The 20504-nt window shown below is 42.1% G+C and overlaps 1 protein-coding gene across 14 annotated transcripts in view; it reads left to right on the top strand.

Moving 5' to 3' along the window:
* LOC137656632 (uncharacterized) overlaps window positions 1-20504 on the top strand; it is a 425700-nt gene that overhangs the window by 363118 nt on the left and 42078 nt on the right. For 12 of the 14 annotated variants that reach the window (XM_068390814.1, XM_068390809.1, XM_068390811.1 and 9 more), the window contains one exon: window positions 17555-17738. The exons of the other annotated variants lie outside the window; for them this stretch is intronic. In XM_068390814.1, the coding sequence (XP_068246915.1) occupies window positions 17555-17738 (184 nt within the window). The remainder of the gene's footprint in view (window positions 1-17554; window positions 17739-20504) is intronic. 14 annotated transcript variants of the gene reach the window in all.

Genomic DNA, 20504 nt, shown 5'->3' on the forward strand with positions numbered 1-20504 from the left:
TAGAAAAGTTATGCATAAAGAGGCTATTGTGATATGTGCAAAAATTTTTAGCAATGTAACAGCAATCTTTCCAAAAATTAGATGTAAATCCATGGTGTCACAATATTCAACTACAATAATTTCAACTGAAACCTATTTTTCAATAAAGTAATTGGCTGGTAGAGGTAGATTTGCAGCCTAAATGATCATAACATCCTTGCAGTGTACCCTGGACATGCAAAATAATTTTAGAAAGTACTTTGTATGGCAAGGAACTGTCAGAATTTATAAGACGGGTCATTTTGACCCGGAACAGATTAGATGTTACCAAAATTTTAACAGACCACAAGGGTTAAGTTGTAATACTGTCATGTCCCCATACCCTGATGAGGTAGTATTGGGTAAGTCCTAGCCTAGATTGCCTTCTAAAGAACTCCAGGTCAACTTCCTAGGACATGTCACTGCTCACCTTCACACACGACTTACGTAGGCCGCAGCAGCCCCTCAGCTGTCTGCGAGGCGCAGGGGCCCCAACCCTTGAGTTGCTTTATGAACTCGGGTTCGCGGCCCCCGGGCAAGCCAAAGCCAGTATGGCAGGGGACTTACCTCCCCTCCTATGGGTTAAGTCACCCCATGTAAATAGCGTGGTTTGTATTCAGTTACGGAACAAATGACAAATTCGTAGATAATTTGTATTTTTCCTAACGATACAAACCTTATCTATTTACAGTTATGTGCCCGCCAGCCCTGTCCCCCAAGATAAGTCCTACATCTAAGTAAAGTGAATCAATCACCGGTGTGTGTGAGGGGGGAAGGGTAGCTAGCTACCCCTCCCTACCCCCCACTAACTAGCGGCGGGGTAGGAAACCCTCGTTAAAACTTTATGGCTCGTCATCGGCTGTCGCCAAAGTAATTACCCATGTAAATAGCTAAAGTTTGTATCGTTAGGGAAAATACAAATTATCTACGAATTTGTCATTTTTATGTGTGTAACAAATTAAATCTTTGTGTTTTTTCAAAGTCTTTAATGAAAACTCACTGACAGGGCTGTAATAAATAATATCTTAACCTGTATAATCAAGCACCACAGACTAAAAACTATGAAATATAAGGCATCGACATCATGAATGGAACTCTGGTCAACATTATGCGATTCAACAGTACAAGTAAATAAAATATGAGAGAGGTATTTCAAATAAAACTATTGAAATTAGTATACTAATTATAAAATGATAGATCAAGAAATAATTTTTTCTTTTAGTAAATAGGAAATGTCCTTTGGTCGCATGCCTTGATAATATGGGAGTTATTTGATCCAAAAATTGAGATTGACGGCGGAGTACGCAGGGTTGATCAGCTGCTTTGAATGTAAATAATGCATAAGTTTATATTTCACTATGTTTTCAATTTTAAATAGGATACTAAAATATGAATATTACATGCATTATTATTGTATAAAGTTAAATGGAACACCAGTTTAATCAAAATCTGGTTTATTTCAAACATAGCTGTAATTTCTTACCACAGTAAATGGATATACACTGTACTAAGGGAGTCAGGACCAGGTGGGTGGAGAGAGAGGTAGTGGTGCAAAGCACTCTCAGTGTAAAGGAGTGAGGGCTATTTAAAATCATCGCTCAGAGGATTTTTAATTGATAATAGTTCATAGGAAGAACCCTTTAGAGACTGAAGAACCCGAACCACGTTCCAAAGAGGTGGCGTGATTTTCAAGTGGGTACAAGTAATCTCCCAATTTCGTATGAGGAGAGAAATATCTACTGCCTTCTGTTTAAAGCCAAGAATCAAGGCTGAACAGTAGCCTTTGACTTCCGAAACTAAGAGGAGTGTATCTTCCAGGAGATAGGGTATGCAAGGAACTCGGCTATTGTTGAAATAGAGGCATCAAGGGGAGTGAATACCCCTTCCTCAACACCTACCACAGAAAACAGACCACTTACCCTGGAAGACTGACGCTGAATAGGGTCTGAGGTGTCCAGACATCTTTTCTGCAACTAATTGTGAAAAGCCTCTCTATGTGAGAGATGCTGGACAGTTTCCAGGCCTGAAACTGAAGGGAAGCTATGGCTTTGTGGAAGATATTGGCATGTGGTTTGAGTAGATAGGGTCATGGAGGAAATTCCTTCTGAAGTTACGTCAGGAGCTGCAGAAGATCAGGAAACAACTCTGCATGAGGCTGTAGCGGAGCCATTACTGTCATTGATAAGTTCTCGCTTATCCAGTCCTGGTTGAGGACTCTCATCAGACAGAACAGGGGAAATGCATAAACATCTATCTATACTGTCCCACTGTTGTTGGAATGCATCATTTCATAGAGCCTGGGGGTTTGAGACTAGGAGCATTAGAGTGGGAGCGTGAAGTTCAGGACCATCGCGAAAAGGTCCACAGGCGGGGAGCCCCACAAAGTCAGGACTTGGTTGGCTGATAGATGATTCAAAGACCACTCGGAGCCCACTATCTGAGTCGCTGTGCTCAAATTGTCTGCAAGCACATACCTCTAGCCTGGAATGAAGTAAGCAGATAGGGACACCGAGTTGTCTTCTGCCCATCTTAGTATCTCTACTGCTAGATGACACAGGGGCTGCCAGAAGGTAGCACCTTGCTTGCATGAGTAGGCTAATAACAAGGTATTGTCGCTCATCAAGACCATGGATTGCCCCACCAGTTCAGAAAGGCTGCCGTAATATTTGAGAGATTTATATAATGTTACCTTTTTTATTTAGACCATAGATTGGAGATGGTGGGGTGCAGCATGTGGGCCCCAGCTGAAAAGAACATCAGTTCCAGGAGAGGGATGAGAAGGTCGACCGCTTTTCGGAGGTTCTTGTTTGCCAACTACCACCTGTGGTCCGTCCATACCTCTGAACCTAGATAAACTATGGTGTTTGAGGAAATGGAAGCCTGATTCCACTGAGACTTGAGGCACCACTGGGATTATCTTATCCTGAGGCGACCATTGGGTACTAGATGAGCCATGAATGATAGATGGCTTGAGAGATACAGCCATTTCTGGGCTAGAAGGTCTTCTTGCCAGAGGAAGGGCCCTGCTACCTTCCTCAGTATCCCAATTCTTACGTCTAATGGGAATGCTTTGTGCGTTTGGTATGTATTTTCATACCCAGATATACCAGTCTTTGTGAGTGGAGCAGTTGTGACTTCTCGAGGTTTACAACAATCCCCAGATCTTGGCAAAACCTCATAAGTTTGTCTCTGTGTTAAAGAAAGGTCGCCACAGAGTATGTTAGAATCATCCAGACATCGAGATATCTTAGGAGACATTTGTCAATTTTGTGACCCCAAGATGACACTAGAGCAAACTCTCTCTTAAAGACCTGGGGTGCCGTGGAAAGACTGAAACACAACACCTTTAACTAGTATTGTTTCTGGTCGACGGATGGACTGGGAAATGGAAGTATGTGTCTTTGAGATCTAGTGTAAACATAAAGCTCTGTGGTCTTATTGCTTGTCTGACCGTGTCGGCTGTCTCCATCTTGAACGAGGTTTGACTGACAAACCTGTTCAAGGCCGAGAGATCGATAACTGGTCTCCAGCCTCCATACGCCTTTTTCACAAGAAAGAGTCGACTGAAGAAGCCTGGTGATCTGTCGAGGACTTCCTGGAGAGCACCCTTCTCCAACATGGTCTGGACGTCGGGCTAAAGGGCCAGCTCCTTTGCGTAGGAGTTTCTTGGGACTGGATCACGAGTCAGTGGAAGGAGAGATTGAATTAACGGGACACGATACCGTGATAGTGACCTCGACTGTACAGGGCTTTACAGGCATTCCCCACCAGTGGATATGTGAGAAGAATCCTGTCCTAACAGGATCAGCCTCTGCCAGATCACTGTTCCCCTTCCCCCCCCCCTCCCCAGGAGGACTTTGTATCTTTCTGGTTGCTCCAAAAGGACTTTAAAGACACACTTGGGCCCTTATCCCTAATTAACGGCAGTTTTGAAGAGGGTAGTTTCTTCTGTGCGGATGTTGATATGGCCGTGATGTCAGGGCCCTCCTGAGGAGGGAGTCTTGGTTAGACTTCTTCCATCTCTCCTCCACCTGCTCAATGTCTTCCATGTCAAAGAGAGACCTCCCCTCGAAAGAGGACTATAAATCTTGGCCTGTGGGAGTTGCCGATGGAACCTCTCGATGATTGAGTCCCATCTCTTCAGGATGGTATTCGCCCACAGATTAACAACCTGTGGGGAGAGGAACTCGATCCTCCTGGTGCTGAACAAGAGGAAGGTCTTCATCAATTTTAGTTCTGATATCTGATCAAGTGACCCACCGATCCTAACCAGAGGTCTAGTTACAAAGCAGCCTGTAGGGCATACTTCGCAACCTTCTCATGGTTGATGATCTCTGATGCTGGGTATGAGACAGAGTCCCGTCAATCTCCCTAAGGGAACGCCCCTTATAAGAGCCTCTATGGAGTGATCAAGAGGTAAAGCCAGAAGAAGCTTGTTCAATACCTCATAATACCCCCTCTGCTGCATAAATGGCGGCAAGAGGAGTTTAGAGAAAGAGCCTTTTTGAAGGAGGTAAAGTAGCCTGTACTTTGAGACACTGCCCTGTATTTGGCACTCTAACCCATTTGACCAGGTGAAGCTGCACTGGCCCTCGGGTGTCTTTGAGTGCCATAGACATAGTCCAAGACCTTGTCTTTTCCATCCTACAGGGCTGTCAATGGGTTTGGCAGTCTTTAAATGGACTACCTTTCTGATTTAGAGACTTCCACGAGCCGCTGTTTGGCAGTCTTCCTGCTTGCAGTGAGAATTGCCGACTGCTGTAGCAGTTGTTGGTATCCTTTCCCGTTTAAAAGAGAGTCTTCCTTCATTTCCTTCTGTCTCCGACTTTGGCGGATTCTTCCAGCAAGAATTGATTTCGTCTATTCCTGTCCTTTACACCGACGTTCGGTCGTCTGGTAACCTCCTTTGGGGGAAACCCAGAGAACAGACTTTAGCTTCTTTCTCAGGCAGAACTCGTTGACATGGAGAAGAGAGCGCTGCCCAGAGGTTCGACTCCAGGTGATGTAACTTTTCCTTCCGAGGTAGAGTCCCTCCACCAGCCACTGTTCAATGGTTCCTGCTTGCTCGTAAAATTGCCGACAGCAGCAGTAGCAGTTGCCTTCCTGTCCGTTGGGGGACCTACTTCACCTCTCTTGGTTTCCTGTTCAGGAGATTCCTTTGGCGGGAATTAGATTTGTCCTTTTCCAACTCTTCATCTTTGGAGCAGACCTCACCCAGCACTCATCTTGCCCAGATCTCTTTTTTTGTCTATATTCTTCTCTCACTGCTGTCTCATCACCAGCAAGACTCGTCTCTCCAGCAAACTCATCTTGCTTTTGGCTGATATTCAGCTTGTCGTTTGCTGATCGCCAGCTACCTATTCGTCGATTTCCTATTCTCCATTTCCCATCTTGTTCATTTCCATCTCATCGATCGTCAACACGCCGATCGTCAGCTCGCTGATTACCTCTTCCTTTGCCAATCGTCAGCGTGCCGATCGTTTATTGGCTGCTCATCTTTTACCAACGCCAGTCGCCAATCACCACCTCGCCAATCCCTAGTTTGCCAATCGCTGATCATTGAATCACACTGCTGTTCTCCACCTCCCTGATTGTCGAATACCAGCTCACCGATCATCTTAGATAGCCATTCGCCAGCTCACCGATCTCTGGTCAACTACCTACAGCTAGCCAATCGCTATCTTACATCTAGACCAGCTCGCCTATTTGCAGCTCTCCGATCGTCAATGAACCAATTGCCAGCTCACCGATTGTCAGCTCGCAGGATTGCCTGCTTGTTGGGCAACAGTTTGCCAATTCGCCAGATCTCCGATTCACCAGCTCGACAGTCACTGATTCAACGGCGAGACAATCTCCAGCTTCTTGCTGTTTACCAATCGACATTCGACAACTCGTCATTTGCCATCTCGCCACACGACAGCCAACCTATCCATCAGCTTGACGTTCTTTGCTCATCGTTCGCCAGCTCACTGTTTGCTATCTTGCCGTTCAATGTTCACCGGCATTTTATCATCACTAAGCCTGCTCAGAATCGTTGCTAGTCAGTTCACCTCTAGGTTGCTGTTAGAACCTGTAACCACTTCCACCATCTATCTGATAAGACCTGGATACTTCTCCTTCCGGGGTAAAGACATTTCCAGAATGATCCTTTCTGTCGGAGACCCTCATTTCATTGAAGCATGGGCTTCCCGAGTCTCTCCTCGAAAAGTACTCTTATCTTGACAACATAAATCGTCTTCTCACCTCTCTTTTGGGCATATGCTACTTCGGTAGCCCTTCCACGTAGAGTTAATGGAGCTGCTCCCGAAAGTGTCTCTGGAGAGTACTCTTATCGAGACAGCATAGATCGTCTTCTCGCCTCTCTCTTGGGCTTACACTGCTTCGGTAGCCCTCCCAGGTAGAGTTGAAGGAGTCTCACGCATATTTCCTTCTGGGAACTTAACCCAGCACTCTCCATTGATGACTGGGGTAATGCACAAGGGCTAACCTTGGCCTTTGATACCCCTCGCCTTTTGCTGTTTTGTTTGTTTTTCACAAATAGGATTTCTTCAGTTCCCAAAGTTTTCATCTCCTGCAAACATCGAAGACCCCACATGCATGTAGCCAGGTTTTTTCATCAAATCCAGTACATTTGCAGACGTTCTTCACATACACTTCGTTTCTACTACAGAATGGCTTACGGGCCATGTGCCTTAATGACCAGGTTGCTGCTTTGGATGCTACTGCCTCCCTTGTTTTCTGTATAGTATAGGACTACCTAGCAAGCCAACTTTGCGTGAATAGGAACTGCACTAGTTATGTTGTCTCCTGCAGCAAATTGGGTCTTGGATGTGATTTTGGAGGAAGATTTCTTGAATCAATAACTCATTCTCTCATTCTTAGAAAATTGAATTCAGGGCTGTCTAACATGACACCTGTGAATGCCGGTCAACCCTGGTATGGGTGACCTGCTAGAATACTAGAGGTTGTCGGCATCTTGTGTACTCCTGGTCTCCGTTGGCCTATACTCCCTCATGCAATCATGTGAACACCTTCAGCCTCCATCTGCGAAATCCTTTTCCATGGAAACACATTTGCCCAACCCTTCACTAGACTATCTTGTTCGTGAACTCGGACAATGACTCTCTTCTTTAACCAGAGCGCTCCCTTCAGCTGGAGTTGTTCACAAGTATATCTTCCTTTCTCATCCTATGCTTGTCTCTTCCATACCCTTTTAGAAAATGAGAAGCGGTCTCTCTTTATGCTTGCAATTGTAACATCCATTCTCATGGGAAGATGCCGTTCGTCAATATACTGCCGAACATCTTCGGTTACTTCTTACAAAAGTCTCGCATTTTAGCCTCTACACATGGAACGAGTTTGATTTTAAAACCCTGTCATGCGAGAGGAAGGCTTGTGAGCATACAAACAGTTAGGCCATGGCTTCTTATACAGAATCGACCACTAGGACTAATACGCCCAGTCCCCTTTTTGGGACATCCGTCTTCAGCCTGTCATGTCGGGGAATGGTGCTTCAGTTTAGCTAAGCACCGAAAGTTGTCACAGGGAATTTTATCGTGAGATCAACCTTCCCCCTCAGGATTGGCCTCATCTTCGAAGACTTAGGACGACTGGCTGACTCTAACAGTCTCGAGCTCCTCCGAGACACCTCCTTGAGGTTACCACGATCTGAGAATTATAATAATCTCAGGAGAGACCCAATAGTTGTATCAAATACAGGTATCCATAGACATGTTGATCAGCTTGCAGAAACTTCCACAGGTTCGACAAGACTTCATTAGTCTCCATTAAATCCAACCTTCAGGAACAGCCAGATCCCAGGTCCTTTGGCACCAGGGATCTTCTTTTCTTCTGGTTCTCTACGAGATCCGAGCAAGAGACTCCTGATAAGGAGGTTGCCAGACTAGAATCTCATTCAGAGAGTCAATCTTCTCAGTTTTTCAGGATTTGTCATTGCCAATGAAAGCATCAAAGAAATTGGGGAGGCCACATACTGTACCACACGTCCTCAAGACTAGGATCAGAGCACTAATGGTACCAACTCTTTATCTAGAAAGGCATCTTCTTCCCTTGGGAAGATTTCCCTATTGTAACGACAGTGATTCGTCTGTTTTTCCATTCACAGGAAACACTTCCTGTAACTACTGTACGTGGTTTCTCCTTTGGGGGGTCTTGTCTACGGTTTTAGAATTAATCCACTTCAGGAATTGATCATCATCTTCCTGCGGGAGAAAGACTGTGTTCACCTGTTAGGCTCGCTTTTTTTTAGCAATTTCTCCGAGGGAAAATGGCTTCTAATTGCCACCAAGCAGGTCTCATGAGCAGTTTTGTCTCATCAGGAGACTCTGCAAGCCCATCAGATTCATCTTGCCTAACCGGCATGTCATGTCCAGTGACACGTGTACAACATCAGACAACTCATTGAGGACTTCCTTTACGACTAGATCCTTTGTGGTGAGGATCGTGTAAGGTTTGTCTCTCTTCTCAAGGGTACTATTTCATTAATAGTCCCTCAAAATTGCCCTCGAGAGGAAAGCTGCTCCTAGACTTAGGCGACGAGAGCCCATTGCTTGTTCCTCATGCATTCCCTCCTGACCGGAAGGATATGCCTTACTCCCTCGTCTCGAATCATCTCTCTTCATTAAGTTTGAGCCCGACGACCCAGAACCCTTAGACAGCATATCATCACCTGATCCCGAGGACAGGCTTTTTCCAGGCTTCTCACTCTTGACAAGGAAGCAAGTAACATCCATCTTTTTCCAGACAGCTCTAACGTCAGGTTTAAGCCCTCCGGACTGGAATCTTCTGTATCATGATCAATAGCTATTATGCCATTGATTAATTAAAGGTTATACAATAGCTGATCCCAAAGGCTCGGCATGCTTCGCCAATCCTAAAATGATCAAAGGAGGCTCATCAGGATCTCATTTGTTACTGTTATCTATTGGGTCATATACCAGTCAGTGAATCCTTCTCCTCCTCATAAAGGTGACATAGAGCTCATACCGTTTTAGGGGGGAATTCACCCATAACGTTTACAAATAGCTACATTTTGACATAGGTCATGCCAGTGGCATTTCTGAACTTCACCTTTCTCTCCTACAAGACGTGACCCACAGGAGCATTCAGATTTAAGGGGATCGTCCGTCATTAAAGCCAGAATCGTGAAAGCTCATTGGATTTTTATAACTTCGAGGTATGTTATTTTTATTATTCTGTTGATTCTGTATAAATTTTATTGGAATCAGATGAAAATTGTTTCTTTTTTTAATAAAAAAAAAAACATTTTTCTTCTTTATTATTCTTGAAAATTACTGCAGGGAATTAAATATTAATTGCTATGAATAATGCTGTTGAGAGTGTGGAAATGTTGCTCAGAGAAATTTTCTTAATCTTCGTTTTTTTTAATGATATTTAATTTTTTTTTTATTTTTTTCAAAATTTGAAAATTATACAAAATTTCAAATAACCTTACAATTAAAATTTCTCTAACCAAATCATTGCGTTTTTATTTCTCATTCTTATGATGTTTTTGGATTATAAATACCTATGTAAATAAAGGACAAAAATAGTTTTGAATGTCAATAATTATGAAGCTGAGATACCAGCCCTCAACGTTTTGAAACAATAATACGAAGAAACCTATCACAATATCGCTATTAAATACTATTTTCATTGCCAATGATAATTAGACACTATTCTCAATACTCTTAAAGTAACTAAACTTACGTACTTTATGGCTTTCTCTGCTAATTACCACAAACATGGCCCAAGTCACCCGTCCCCATCCCAAGGAAGTACTACTCCCACAAGGTGAACGTATCAGTAGGTGCCATCTCCCGCTTTGTTATTTAATACATTCTTACAAGGGCTATCCTTTCCCTATACTTGGATAGGATTCTTCTTTTGCTTTTAGGCATGATAAGGATACCACTACAGTTCATTAGCACCATAAATAGCAAGAAAAAAATGATCATACCCAGATTGAGAGGCTCAAAAATTCTTTTTACTAGTGGTTATCTGGTATTCACTGAGATAAAGAAAGTGTTGAGATGTCAAGCATACTATTGTACCAACCGTGTGTCACACAATTGTACATAATTCCTTTTGTATATATTATGCTTGTATCTGCGCTCTTCCCTCGCACTAAAACGAACATGAAAATTCACGTCTCCGGTTTTCCTCTGTGACATTGTATGTCTTGTAAACATGTTATGTCCTGTTGCCTTGAGGTTTTGTATATAAAGGAGAGTGTTCTATAATATTATAACTCAGTCGTTTCCAATCTGCCTTTGAGTTCACACCCTTACTCGTGGCCTGGTGTCACACAATTGTACATAATTCCTTTTGTCTATAATATGCTTGTATCTTCGCTCTTCCCTCGCACTCAAACGAACATGAAAATTCATGTCTGCTGTTTTGCTCTGAACATTGTCTGTCTCTCGAACATGTTATGGCCTGTTGCCTTGAGGTTTTGTATATAAAGAAGAGTGTTCCTTAATATATAACTCAGTCGTTTCCAATCTGCCTTTGAGTTCACAACTCCTCACTCCGGGGTCACATCATTCACCAATGTGACGGGCCGAGTAAGGGTGTGAACTCAAAGGCAGATTGGAAATGACTGAGTTATAATATTATAGAACCCACTCCTTTATATACAAAACCTCAAGGCAACAGGACATAACATGTTTACAAGACAGACAATGTCACAGAGGAAAACCGGAGACGTGAATTTTCATGTTCGTTTTAGTGCGAGGGAAGAGCGCAGATACAAGCATAATATATACAAAAGGAATTACAGTATGTACAATTGTGTGACACACGGTTGGTACATGGCTCCCCCTCTAAAAATGACATACTGAACATGTTAAATAGGTGCCCTGAATCTGTAGAGGTAGTAGTAATAACTGCGCCGATTAGCGGCAGTGAGTGGCTGTAGAAGTCGATGGTTGGAGTGCGAGCGAGTGGTGGATGATGGGTGGCTGTGTAGCCGCTCCGGCTCGTCACGGGGTGGGCGAGTGTGTCCTACGGCATTCATAGGCGTGTGTGTCCTACGGCATTCATAGGCGTGTCCTACGGCATTCATAGGCGTGTCCTACGGCATTCATAGGCGAGTGTGTCCTACGGCATTCATAGGCGTGTCCTACGGCATTCATAGGCGTGTCCTACGGCATTCATAGGCCTACGGCGTTCATAGGCGTGTATGTCCTACGGCATCCATAGGCGTGTATGTCCTACAGCATTCACGTCAGCTTCGGTTGAAGTTGAATAGGTGTCCTCTTCGTCACGAGTGGAGGCGTTGATAGAGGTTTGAAAGTCATGAAGTGGGTTCACATCACGAGGAGAGCCGTCTGCGGCAGGTTGCAGGCGAGTGATACTGGTCATTTTCCCGAGGGTGAGCGAAGCCCTTTGGTCCCCCAACGGTTGTTGAGAGAGCTGAAAAGGCGTTGCTATACGGGCGGCTGGCGACGGCGAGTACTGCTGCAGAAGGTATGCGTTGATGGCGTCATAGTAACGGTGAGAGGTGTAGGGGGGATGGGGAGGCGGGAGGAGCGAGTCACTCCGGGGTCACCAATGTGACGGGCCGAGTAAGGGTGTGAACTCAAAGGCAGATTGGAAACGACTGAGTTATAATATTATAGAACACTCTCCTTTATATACAAAACCTCAAAGCAACAGGACATAACATGTTTACAAGACAGACAATGTCACAGAGGAAAACCGGAGACGTGAATTTTCATGTTCGTTTTAGTGCGAGGGAAGAGCGCAGATACAAGCATAATATATACAAAAGGAATTATGTACAATTGTGTGACACACGGTTGGTACACTATTTATAGTGATATTTTTTCCTATTCTATAACAATAGCGTACATATCATAGGTTACCATGAAGTCAAGAACATGGTGTCGCGTTACTATGATAACCCTTGTAGTACCATATACCTCAAGAAAAAAAAATGCAATAACTCTGTTAATTATGCCAGAATTAGTACGATATTTCTCATGAGACTTTAGTTTTGGTGCAGTTCACTGTCAAAGATTCACGATTTTTGATACCCCAAAGTATATCCACAAAAATTAACGCAGGACGATCCCCCAACTCTTCAAGCTCCTTGATGGACAAATAGTAGATGGTGAGGGCAGAATTAATCAAGTATAAGCTTGGGATGATTGACAAAGAATGACTGGTTCTTTCTTTTATCTTCCCCCTCTCTACAGGACAACAGCTCCTACACTACTCTGCAAAGCTGACCTCTACTGTCTGCAGCCATAACCGTTTCCCTTGTGTAACCTAGTATAGATTAATATATTTGTTGCATCCCCATACCCCTTGGCGTGGTGGGATTGGGTTACTTCTTAGATTCCTATGATTCTGAGAATATGTTCCATAGATTAGTCACACGGCTAGCATCATGCATTCCCCAAAATTCCTCAGGCTGATAACCATGTGTTGCATATCTAGTTAAGTGAGGTGTCAAGGTTTCTCTCTGTTATGTGCAGAGCACGTACAGGAAAACCCCAAGTTAAAGACCGGCCAGTTGCTCAGGAGTCATCCCTATGAAATAGTGTTAGATTTGTTAGTGAAGTAACAAATGACAAATTTGGAAGTAATTTCTATTTTTCTTAATGTACAAACCTTCAACTATTTGATCAAGTTGTCCCGCCATCACCTATCCTCCTCAAGTCCTGCCTGCAATCAAAAGTGATCAGAATACACAGCAGTGTGTCTGTGTGAGAGGGGTGGCTGGTTACCCCTGGTACCCCTCCTACCCCCTACTACTAACTAGCGGTAGGGTAGTTCCACCTCGCTAAAAAGTCCTACAGTTAATTTCAGCTTTGCAGGAAGGATAATCCCTATTAAATAGCTAAAGGTTTGTACGTTAGGAAAAATATAATGTACTTCCAAATTTGTCATATTGAAATGAATATGGAAAAATATATAGCATTTTAGATAAGAGTAACAACCTTACATGTAGTAAAGATATGATATGCTACATTAGAGATGTAATATGTGAAGTGAGAGTAAGAAATAATTTTGGAACTTATGGATAGTACATTATTGAATTATGTGTTGATTTAATGTGATAAAGAAGTATGGATAAGATGTATAAATGAACATGTGATGTACGTTATGATATAATATGAAAAATAATGGCAATGAATCGAATCGAGGGAATATTAGGTTTCAGTTTGTTTTACTATTATTATTATTATTATTATTATTATTATTATTATTATCATTATTAGCTAAGCAACAGCCCTAGTTGGGAAAGCAGGATTATATAAGCCCAAGGGTTCCAACCGGGAAAAAAATGGCCTAGTGACCCAATGAGGTAAGGCAATAAGGAAATAAATAAACTCTATGAGAAGTAATGAACAATTAAAATAAAGATTTTGGAGCGGTAACAAAATTAAAAGAGTATTTCATATATAAACTATTAAAAAGACATGCCTTCCTGTTTAATAAAAAAACATTTACTACAAGTTTTAATTCAGGGAATGTTGGGAAAGTAGGCTGTAATAGAAAGAGATGCACACAGGAATAGTAGGCTGAATGAGAGAGAGAGAGAGAGAGAGAGAGAGAGAGAGAGAGAGAGAGAGAGAGAGAGTGTGTTAGTTAGTTAGTTACAAGGATTTTGAGTATCAGAATTTTTAGTCCATCCGCGGAGACACCATTTGATCTTTGGTTGAGCGATTTTAGTTTAAGCATTTAGATAGTTCTTATGATCTTGTCTAACTTATTCTTGAATTCGTTTGTCATGTTACTGTTTACTACATCCACTGGAAGTCTATTCCAAGTATTGCTATTTTGTATGCAAAGAAATTGCCACATTGAGTGTTGTATCTTTTCAGTCTCATTGTATCCGTTACCTATGGACTGATTTGTGGTAAGCGTGAATAGGTTGTTGTGATCTACATTTGTTATTAATTCAAGAATTTTGAATGCCTCTATTAACTGTCCCCGTATTTGTCAAGTTTGTAGATCAAATAAGTTCAAACGTTCCATCCTCTGTGTACTGTATGTCCAAAATGCCTTAGTGTTGGAACTGGTTTGGTGACTGTAGCTTATACTGCTTCCAGTCTATCTATATCCTTCTGAATGCTTGGAGCCCAGAATTCGACTCCATATTCTAGGTGGGGTCTTATTATTGATGTGTATAATTGTAGTACAGTGTCTTTGTTTCTGTATTTGAATGTCTCCTTATGTATCTTTTTAGTTTATGCGCTTTCTTTTCAGCTTTTATACTCTGTTTGGTGAAATTCACTTTCTTGTTGATAATAATATCGAGATCTTTCTCCTGGTCCACACTTTCTATTTCATTACCCAGCAGTGAGTAATCTGATTGTGGGTTGCTATAACCTATGTGCATGACTTTGTTTCCCACAGTTAAAAGGTATTTGCCATTTTCTGGACCATTCTCCTAGCTTCATTATATCCTCTCTTAAGGGTTCTACGTCTTTTGAATTTGCAGCATTTATGCCTCATTTAGTATTATCGGCAAATTTGGCTATTTAACTAGTTAATCCTAAATCTATGTCATTAATGTAGATCAGAAATAGCAATGATCCAAGGACGGAGCCTTGAGGTACTACGCTTGCAACAGCTGCCCACTCTGAAGCTTCTCCCTTAATTACAACTCTCTCTTTTCTGTTTGTAAGCCAATCTTTGATCCATTCTGCTGGCTCGTCAGTGATGCCTAGTGCTCTTAATTTTTACTATTAATTTTTTATGAGAAACTTTGTCAAAAGCCTTTCAAAAGGCTTTTGACATAAATGCTAAACATGTGAAAAAAAATTCAAAAAGATTCGTCATACATGATTACTTTTCTTTAAAATCATGTTGGCTGTCTATCAGAAGATTTTCTCTATATGTTCTACTATTGAATCTACCATAGTTGATTCTTAAAATTTTGCAAGGTACTGAAGTTAGACACACAGGTCTGTAGTTGCCAGGTTCTTCTTTTGACCCCTTCTTGTAGATTGCAGGAACATTGCCTAGTTTCCATCCTCGGCATGCCTTTCATTCGTTGGCTGTCTTCCGGAACATGTAAAAGTGTGGAGTTATCTCTTCTAGTTCTATAATCTCTCTTGGATGAATATCATCTGGACCTGGTGCCTTAGACTTACTGAGTCCTTTTATTTTCTTTTTATCATCATCCATTGTAAAAGTGATTATCCTTCGAGTCTCATAATGGGCTAATGTTGATTTTGACTGGTTTTCTACTGTTTACATATGCAAAAAAAAAAAAAAAGTTTTTTTTTTTACATATGAAAAAAGAATTTTATGGTTTTCTTTACTTGCTGGAACCACACTTTTCTTCATTGATGTTGTCTTTATAACTAGTTTATCTACATTTCGTCTTAACTTCCTGTGCTTGGAAATTTCATGAATTGAAGGCTGTGAAATCATTGATTTGTTTCCTGTCTCTACTTCTTATTGCATTGGCTATTTATCTGTTGAACCACTTAGGTTGTGAAGTTCCATTTAGTAAAATTTTTCTATGCGGTATACATTTAGCCCTTTTTCTTTATTTATTTCTACAAAGGACTCCCATTTTGTGTTTTATGTTCCCTTTATTATTGTCTTCTAAATTCTTGGTGTATTCCTCCAGTTTTATCCAGTTACTATGTCTGTAGTCAAGCTTCTTTATAATTTTCCTTTCTTTTAGATGAGGAATATTTACGAGAGAGAGAGAGAGAGAGAGAGAGAGAGAGAGAGAGAGAGAGAGAGAGAGAGAGAGAGAGAGAGAGAGAGAGAGAGAGAGAGAGAGAGAATATGTCTAGGTGTACATTTTGGACCTGAAAGAAAGTATTCCTAATAAAATTAAAAGAGAGGAAGGATTACTTGAAAACCTAAAGATTTTATATGCTTTCTCAAGTCTATTGGCACACTCATAAGCAGAACAGCACTTTATTGTGTACTATCACGTCACTAATTATTTGTAAAACAGAAAGAAAGAGTATGCACATAATAATCCATCTTGCTGGCCACTGGCTAGTGAGAGACTGGTTGGCTGGTAGCCTGCCACCAGGTAACATAATGGCGCCCATCAACGCAGTGTATGGTAAGCCGTATGGCGCTGTTCTTTTATATATATATATATATATATATATATATATATATATATATATAGGTACTCGGGTAAAAACATTTGAATGGATAATTTGCTTTTTGCCTTGGCACTAATGAAATTATTCCTGTTATGTGCTTCATAATATGCGATTTTTCGATGATACGAGGCTGTAGATCAACCAAATTTTTGCATAATTCGGGACCCTGCTGTACTTGGTTCATTGAGGAGTTTGATGTGCTACCTCAAGAGAACTGCACGAGCTTCCCCCAAGTGGCAACACACTTTGTCAGCACGGGGAAAGCCAGTAGTAGGATCACTAAGAACACGATCTCGGCATAGATTCGCAAAGTCATAGATGGGGCATTGAAATCTAATCCTTCTCCTAAGATGAGGAGACCTTGAGCTCTTGACATTAGGGCCATAAGTATGTCCCTAGCCTTCAAGAAGAAAAACTCTGTGATGCAGATCCTACATACTGGTTTGTGGATGCCTCAAACGAACTTCACCACCCACTATCTGCAAAACATGACCCACAGGAACATGGAGATGTTCTCTATTGTCCCTGTGGTGGCTAAACAACAAGCGGTTTATACACAGGCTCCTTAATGGACAAGTAGCAGATGGTGGAAGGCAGAGATTACTTGGGATTAATTCTGGGATGAATGAAAGAATGACTGGGGTTCTTTCTTTCATCTTCCCCTCTCTTGGGGAACAGTACCTACATTACTTTGCAAGCTGGCCTCCTCTATCTGCAGGTAAAACTATTTCCCTTTTGTAACCTGGTATAGAAATATATGCTTGTTGCATCCTCATACTCTCTGGTGAGGTGGGGTTGGGTAACATCTATGGTTGGTTCAAAGATGTCTATGTTTCTGAGAATTATTACTTCGACTAGTCACACTGCAGTATCACACGTTGTTCAGGCCGGTAAAACATGCTATTACACGTAGGTTTTAGAAAGGTGTCCGGGTTTTCCTCCCTATTCATGTGTAGCACGAAAGGTGGGAAAACCCCCCAGGTCAAAAGCCATCCAGTTTGTTAGGACTTCCACCCACCTAAGGGGTGAGTCATCCCTAATGAAGGACAAAGAGTTTTGTATTTAGTTTCAGAGAAAAGGACAAATTTAAAGTAATTTGTGTTTTTCCTAACGACGCAAACCTTGAGCTCAATACAAATTTGGCCTGCTATTACCTATCCCTCGTCAAGTCCAGCCCGCAAGCAAAAGTGACGATAGAGCACAGGTGTGTGGTACTACCCCTTAACACCGCTAAATAGCAGTGGAGGTAGTTACACCTCGCTAAAAGTTGTATGGCTAGTTTTCCAGCTTCGCCGAAAGTATATTCCCCAATAATGAGTTCAAGGTTTGTATTGTTAGGAAAAATACAAATTAATTTTGTCATTTTACTGTTAAAAGATTCTTAATATTGTTATATATTGTCTTGTGGATTAATTCTTCAGAGAGACTCAGGGAACTAGATGAAAGTATCACCTTGGCATCCCCCAAAAGGACCCTGGTTCCTCGCGAGACTACTTTTGGACTGTTTGAGTCTCCCCAAGCAACCAATCGCAGAGGACCACCACCTTCGCCCAAGGGGGGTCTCCAACATGGGACCATTGAAGCAGAGATTTATCCTCCATCTAGGTAATTGTTGACTTAGAAACTAGTGAACTTAGTATGTCCATATGGTTTGGTCATATGCTGTTGAATTTTGAATATCAGAAGGTCCCCAACTTACAAAAAAATATTAGATCCTCAACATACAAACATTCGGAGATACAAACACAATTCCAATTGAAATCATAGATATCAGATATTGTATCAAAAGTTCATAATGAAATTACTGTATGAGATAAAACAGTATTATAAATTTAATGCAATAAGCAAGACAACATTTGCAATATTGAACCAGACTTTGTTCCGACACTGATACAAACCCTTAATTTCTATATTAGAGAATATACTTTCAATGAAGCTTGAAGACTAGCCATAAGACTTATAGCAAGGTATAAATATTCTATCGCTAGACACTGTGGTTGGGGGTAGGGTGTAGTACCAGCTACCCCCGCTCACACACACACACACACCTCTGTTGAATGAAGCTGGAAGACTAGCCCTAAGACTTATAGCAAGGTATAAATATTCTACCGCTAGACACTGTGGTTGGGGGTAGGGTGTAGTACCAGCTACCCCCGTTCACACACACACACACACACACACACACTCCTGTGTTGAATGAAGCTGGAAGACTAGCCATAAGACTTTTAGCAAGTGTAAATACCCTATCGCTAGACACTGTAGTTGGGGGTAGGGTGTAGTACCAGCTACCCCTGCTCACACACACACGCACACCTGTGTTGACCTACTCTACGGACAGCTTTTCTGATCCTATACAGCCGGGGAACCCTACTCTCTAAACTCTACAGGACCTCCAGTCATGTTCTTTCGAAAGCATTCAACATTTCATACATGTCCTTTTGGCACGATAATGATCAGACGTCAGCCATATGTACCGCACAGCCTTTTGACTGGCTTTTGGCTTTCGCTTAGATTTTTTTTCTCCTTATTTTTATAGCTGTGAGTGTTGCTGTTTGGAGTGTGCACTCCCTTGTTCTGAGATATCAGCCTGGGGAAGGAGTGCAAAAGATGAAGGCTTGCTCCTGCTCCTCAAAGGCTACACCTCTCATGTTCGCGGATTGGGTCTTCTCCTGAGTGGTTTCTTCAGCTCTGACCATGCTGTATTCCCTTGTTCTAAGATATCTCAGCCAGTGGAGGGAGGGGAAAAGGTGTAAGCATGTTCCTACTCCTCTGGGACACCTTCCTATTTCATGGGTTAGGTCTCCTCCCGATTGATCTCTTCAGCGCTGACGACGACGCACCCCTCGTTCTGAGAAGTCTCAGTCAAGAAAGGGGGTTGCAGAGCAGCGATATTCTACCTTTCTTGTCCAACCATGAGTGACTAGTGATGCAACTATGAGGACAACGCGGGTTCCAGGGGATTACAGTAGGGCGACAATCACGAGGAGCTCTGAGGTCACTACCTACAATCTTTACTGCGAGAGGACAATAGACGCACGCATTAGTTCCCTTGCGCTATTTCTTCAAGAGCTATTGCTACATTGAACTGTTCGAGTCTTCTAGTGAGCCTCTTCATTTAAACAACACATGTGCTGGACTCTTTGTTCAGGGCGAGAGTGACCGCTACCTCATCATTGCGAGTGCGTGCTACCTCAGTAGTGGTCGCAAAGGATGCGCTAGCTAGACTTCTGTTCAGAGCAGGAGCGAGGGCTACCTCATCAGCACTAATGCATGCTACTAAGGTGTGTTTGCAACCTGTCTGTTACTTTGTGGTGCACACAGAACTTTATTGTACGATTATTTCTACTCGCGTTACTTAGGTAGTGCTCACAGGTTCCCCATGATATACAACTAGGTGAGTTCAGCACACATACTATTCTTGCAACCATACCCAGCCCTTACCAACAGTAGGTGGTGTGCTGTACACTCATCAACCTTCCTACTTAATAACTCACTCGCCACATTGTGTTGGATAGCTCACGCATTCAGGTATGAAAGCTTCCACACCGACGCTCCCCTCTTGTCAGCTCATTATTATTATTATTATTATTATTATTGTTATTATTATTATTACTTGCTAAGCTACAACCCTAGGTGGAAAAGCAGGATGCTATAAGCCCAGAGGCTCCAAAAGGGAAAATAGCCCAGTGAGGAAAGGAAACAAGGAAATTAACAATTAAAATATTTCAAGAACAGTAACATTAAAATGAATATTTCATATGGAAACTATAAAAACTTTAACAAATTAAGAAGAAGAGATAGAATAGGGTGCCCGAGTGTACCCTCAAGTAAGAGAACTCTACCCCAAGACAGTGGGAGACCATAATGCAGAGGCTATTGCACTATCGAAGACTAGAGAGCAATGGTTTGATTTTGGAGTGCCCTCCTCCGAGAAGAGCTGCTTACCATAGTTAAAGAGTCTCTTCCCACCCTTACCAAGAGGAAAGTAGCCACTGAGCAATTAAAGTGCAGTAGTTAACCCCTTAAGAGAAGAAGAATTTTTTGGTAATCTCAGTGTTGTCAGGTGTATGAGGACAGAGGAGAATGCGTAAAGAATAGGCCTGACTATTTGGTGTATGTGTAGGTAAAGAGAAAATGAACCGTAAACAGAGAGAAGGATCCAGTGTAGTACAGTTTGACCAGTCAAAGGACCCCATAACTCTCTAGCGATAGTATATCAATGGGTGGCTGGTGCCATTGGTAACCTACTACTGTAACTATTGTTTCCGACCTTTTCTGGTGTGGCTTCTACTACTTAGGCTCATTGTGGATTGATGTATCCTGGACATTGGCAGTCAGTCGTCTCTTCTTCTCCCTTTCTCTAACCATTTG

Source organism: Palaemon carinicauda, chromosome 17, assembly GCF_036898095.1.
Source record: "Palaemon carinicauda isolate YSFRI2023 chromosome 17, ASM3689809v2, whole genome shotgun sequence".
Lineage (NCBI taxonomy): Eukaryota > Metazoa > Arthropoda > Malacostraca > Decapoda > Palaemonidae > Palaemon > Palaemon carinicauda.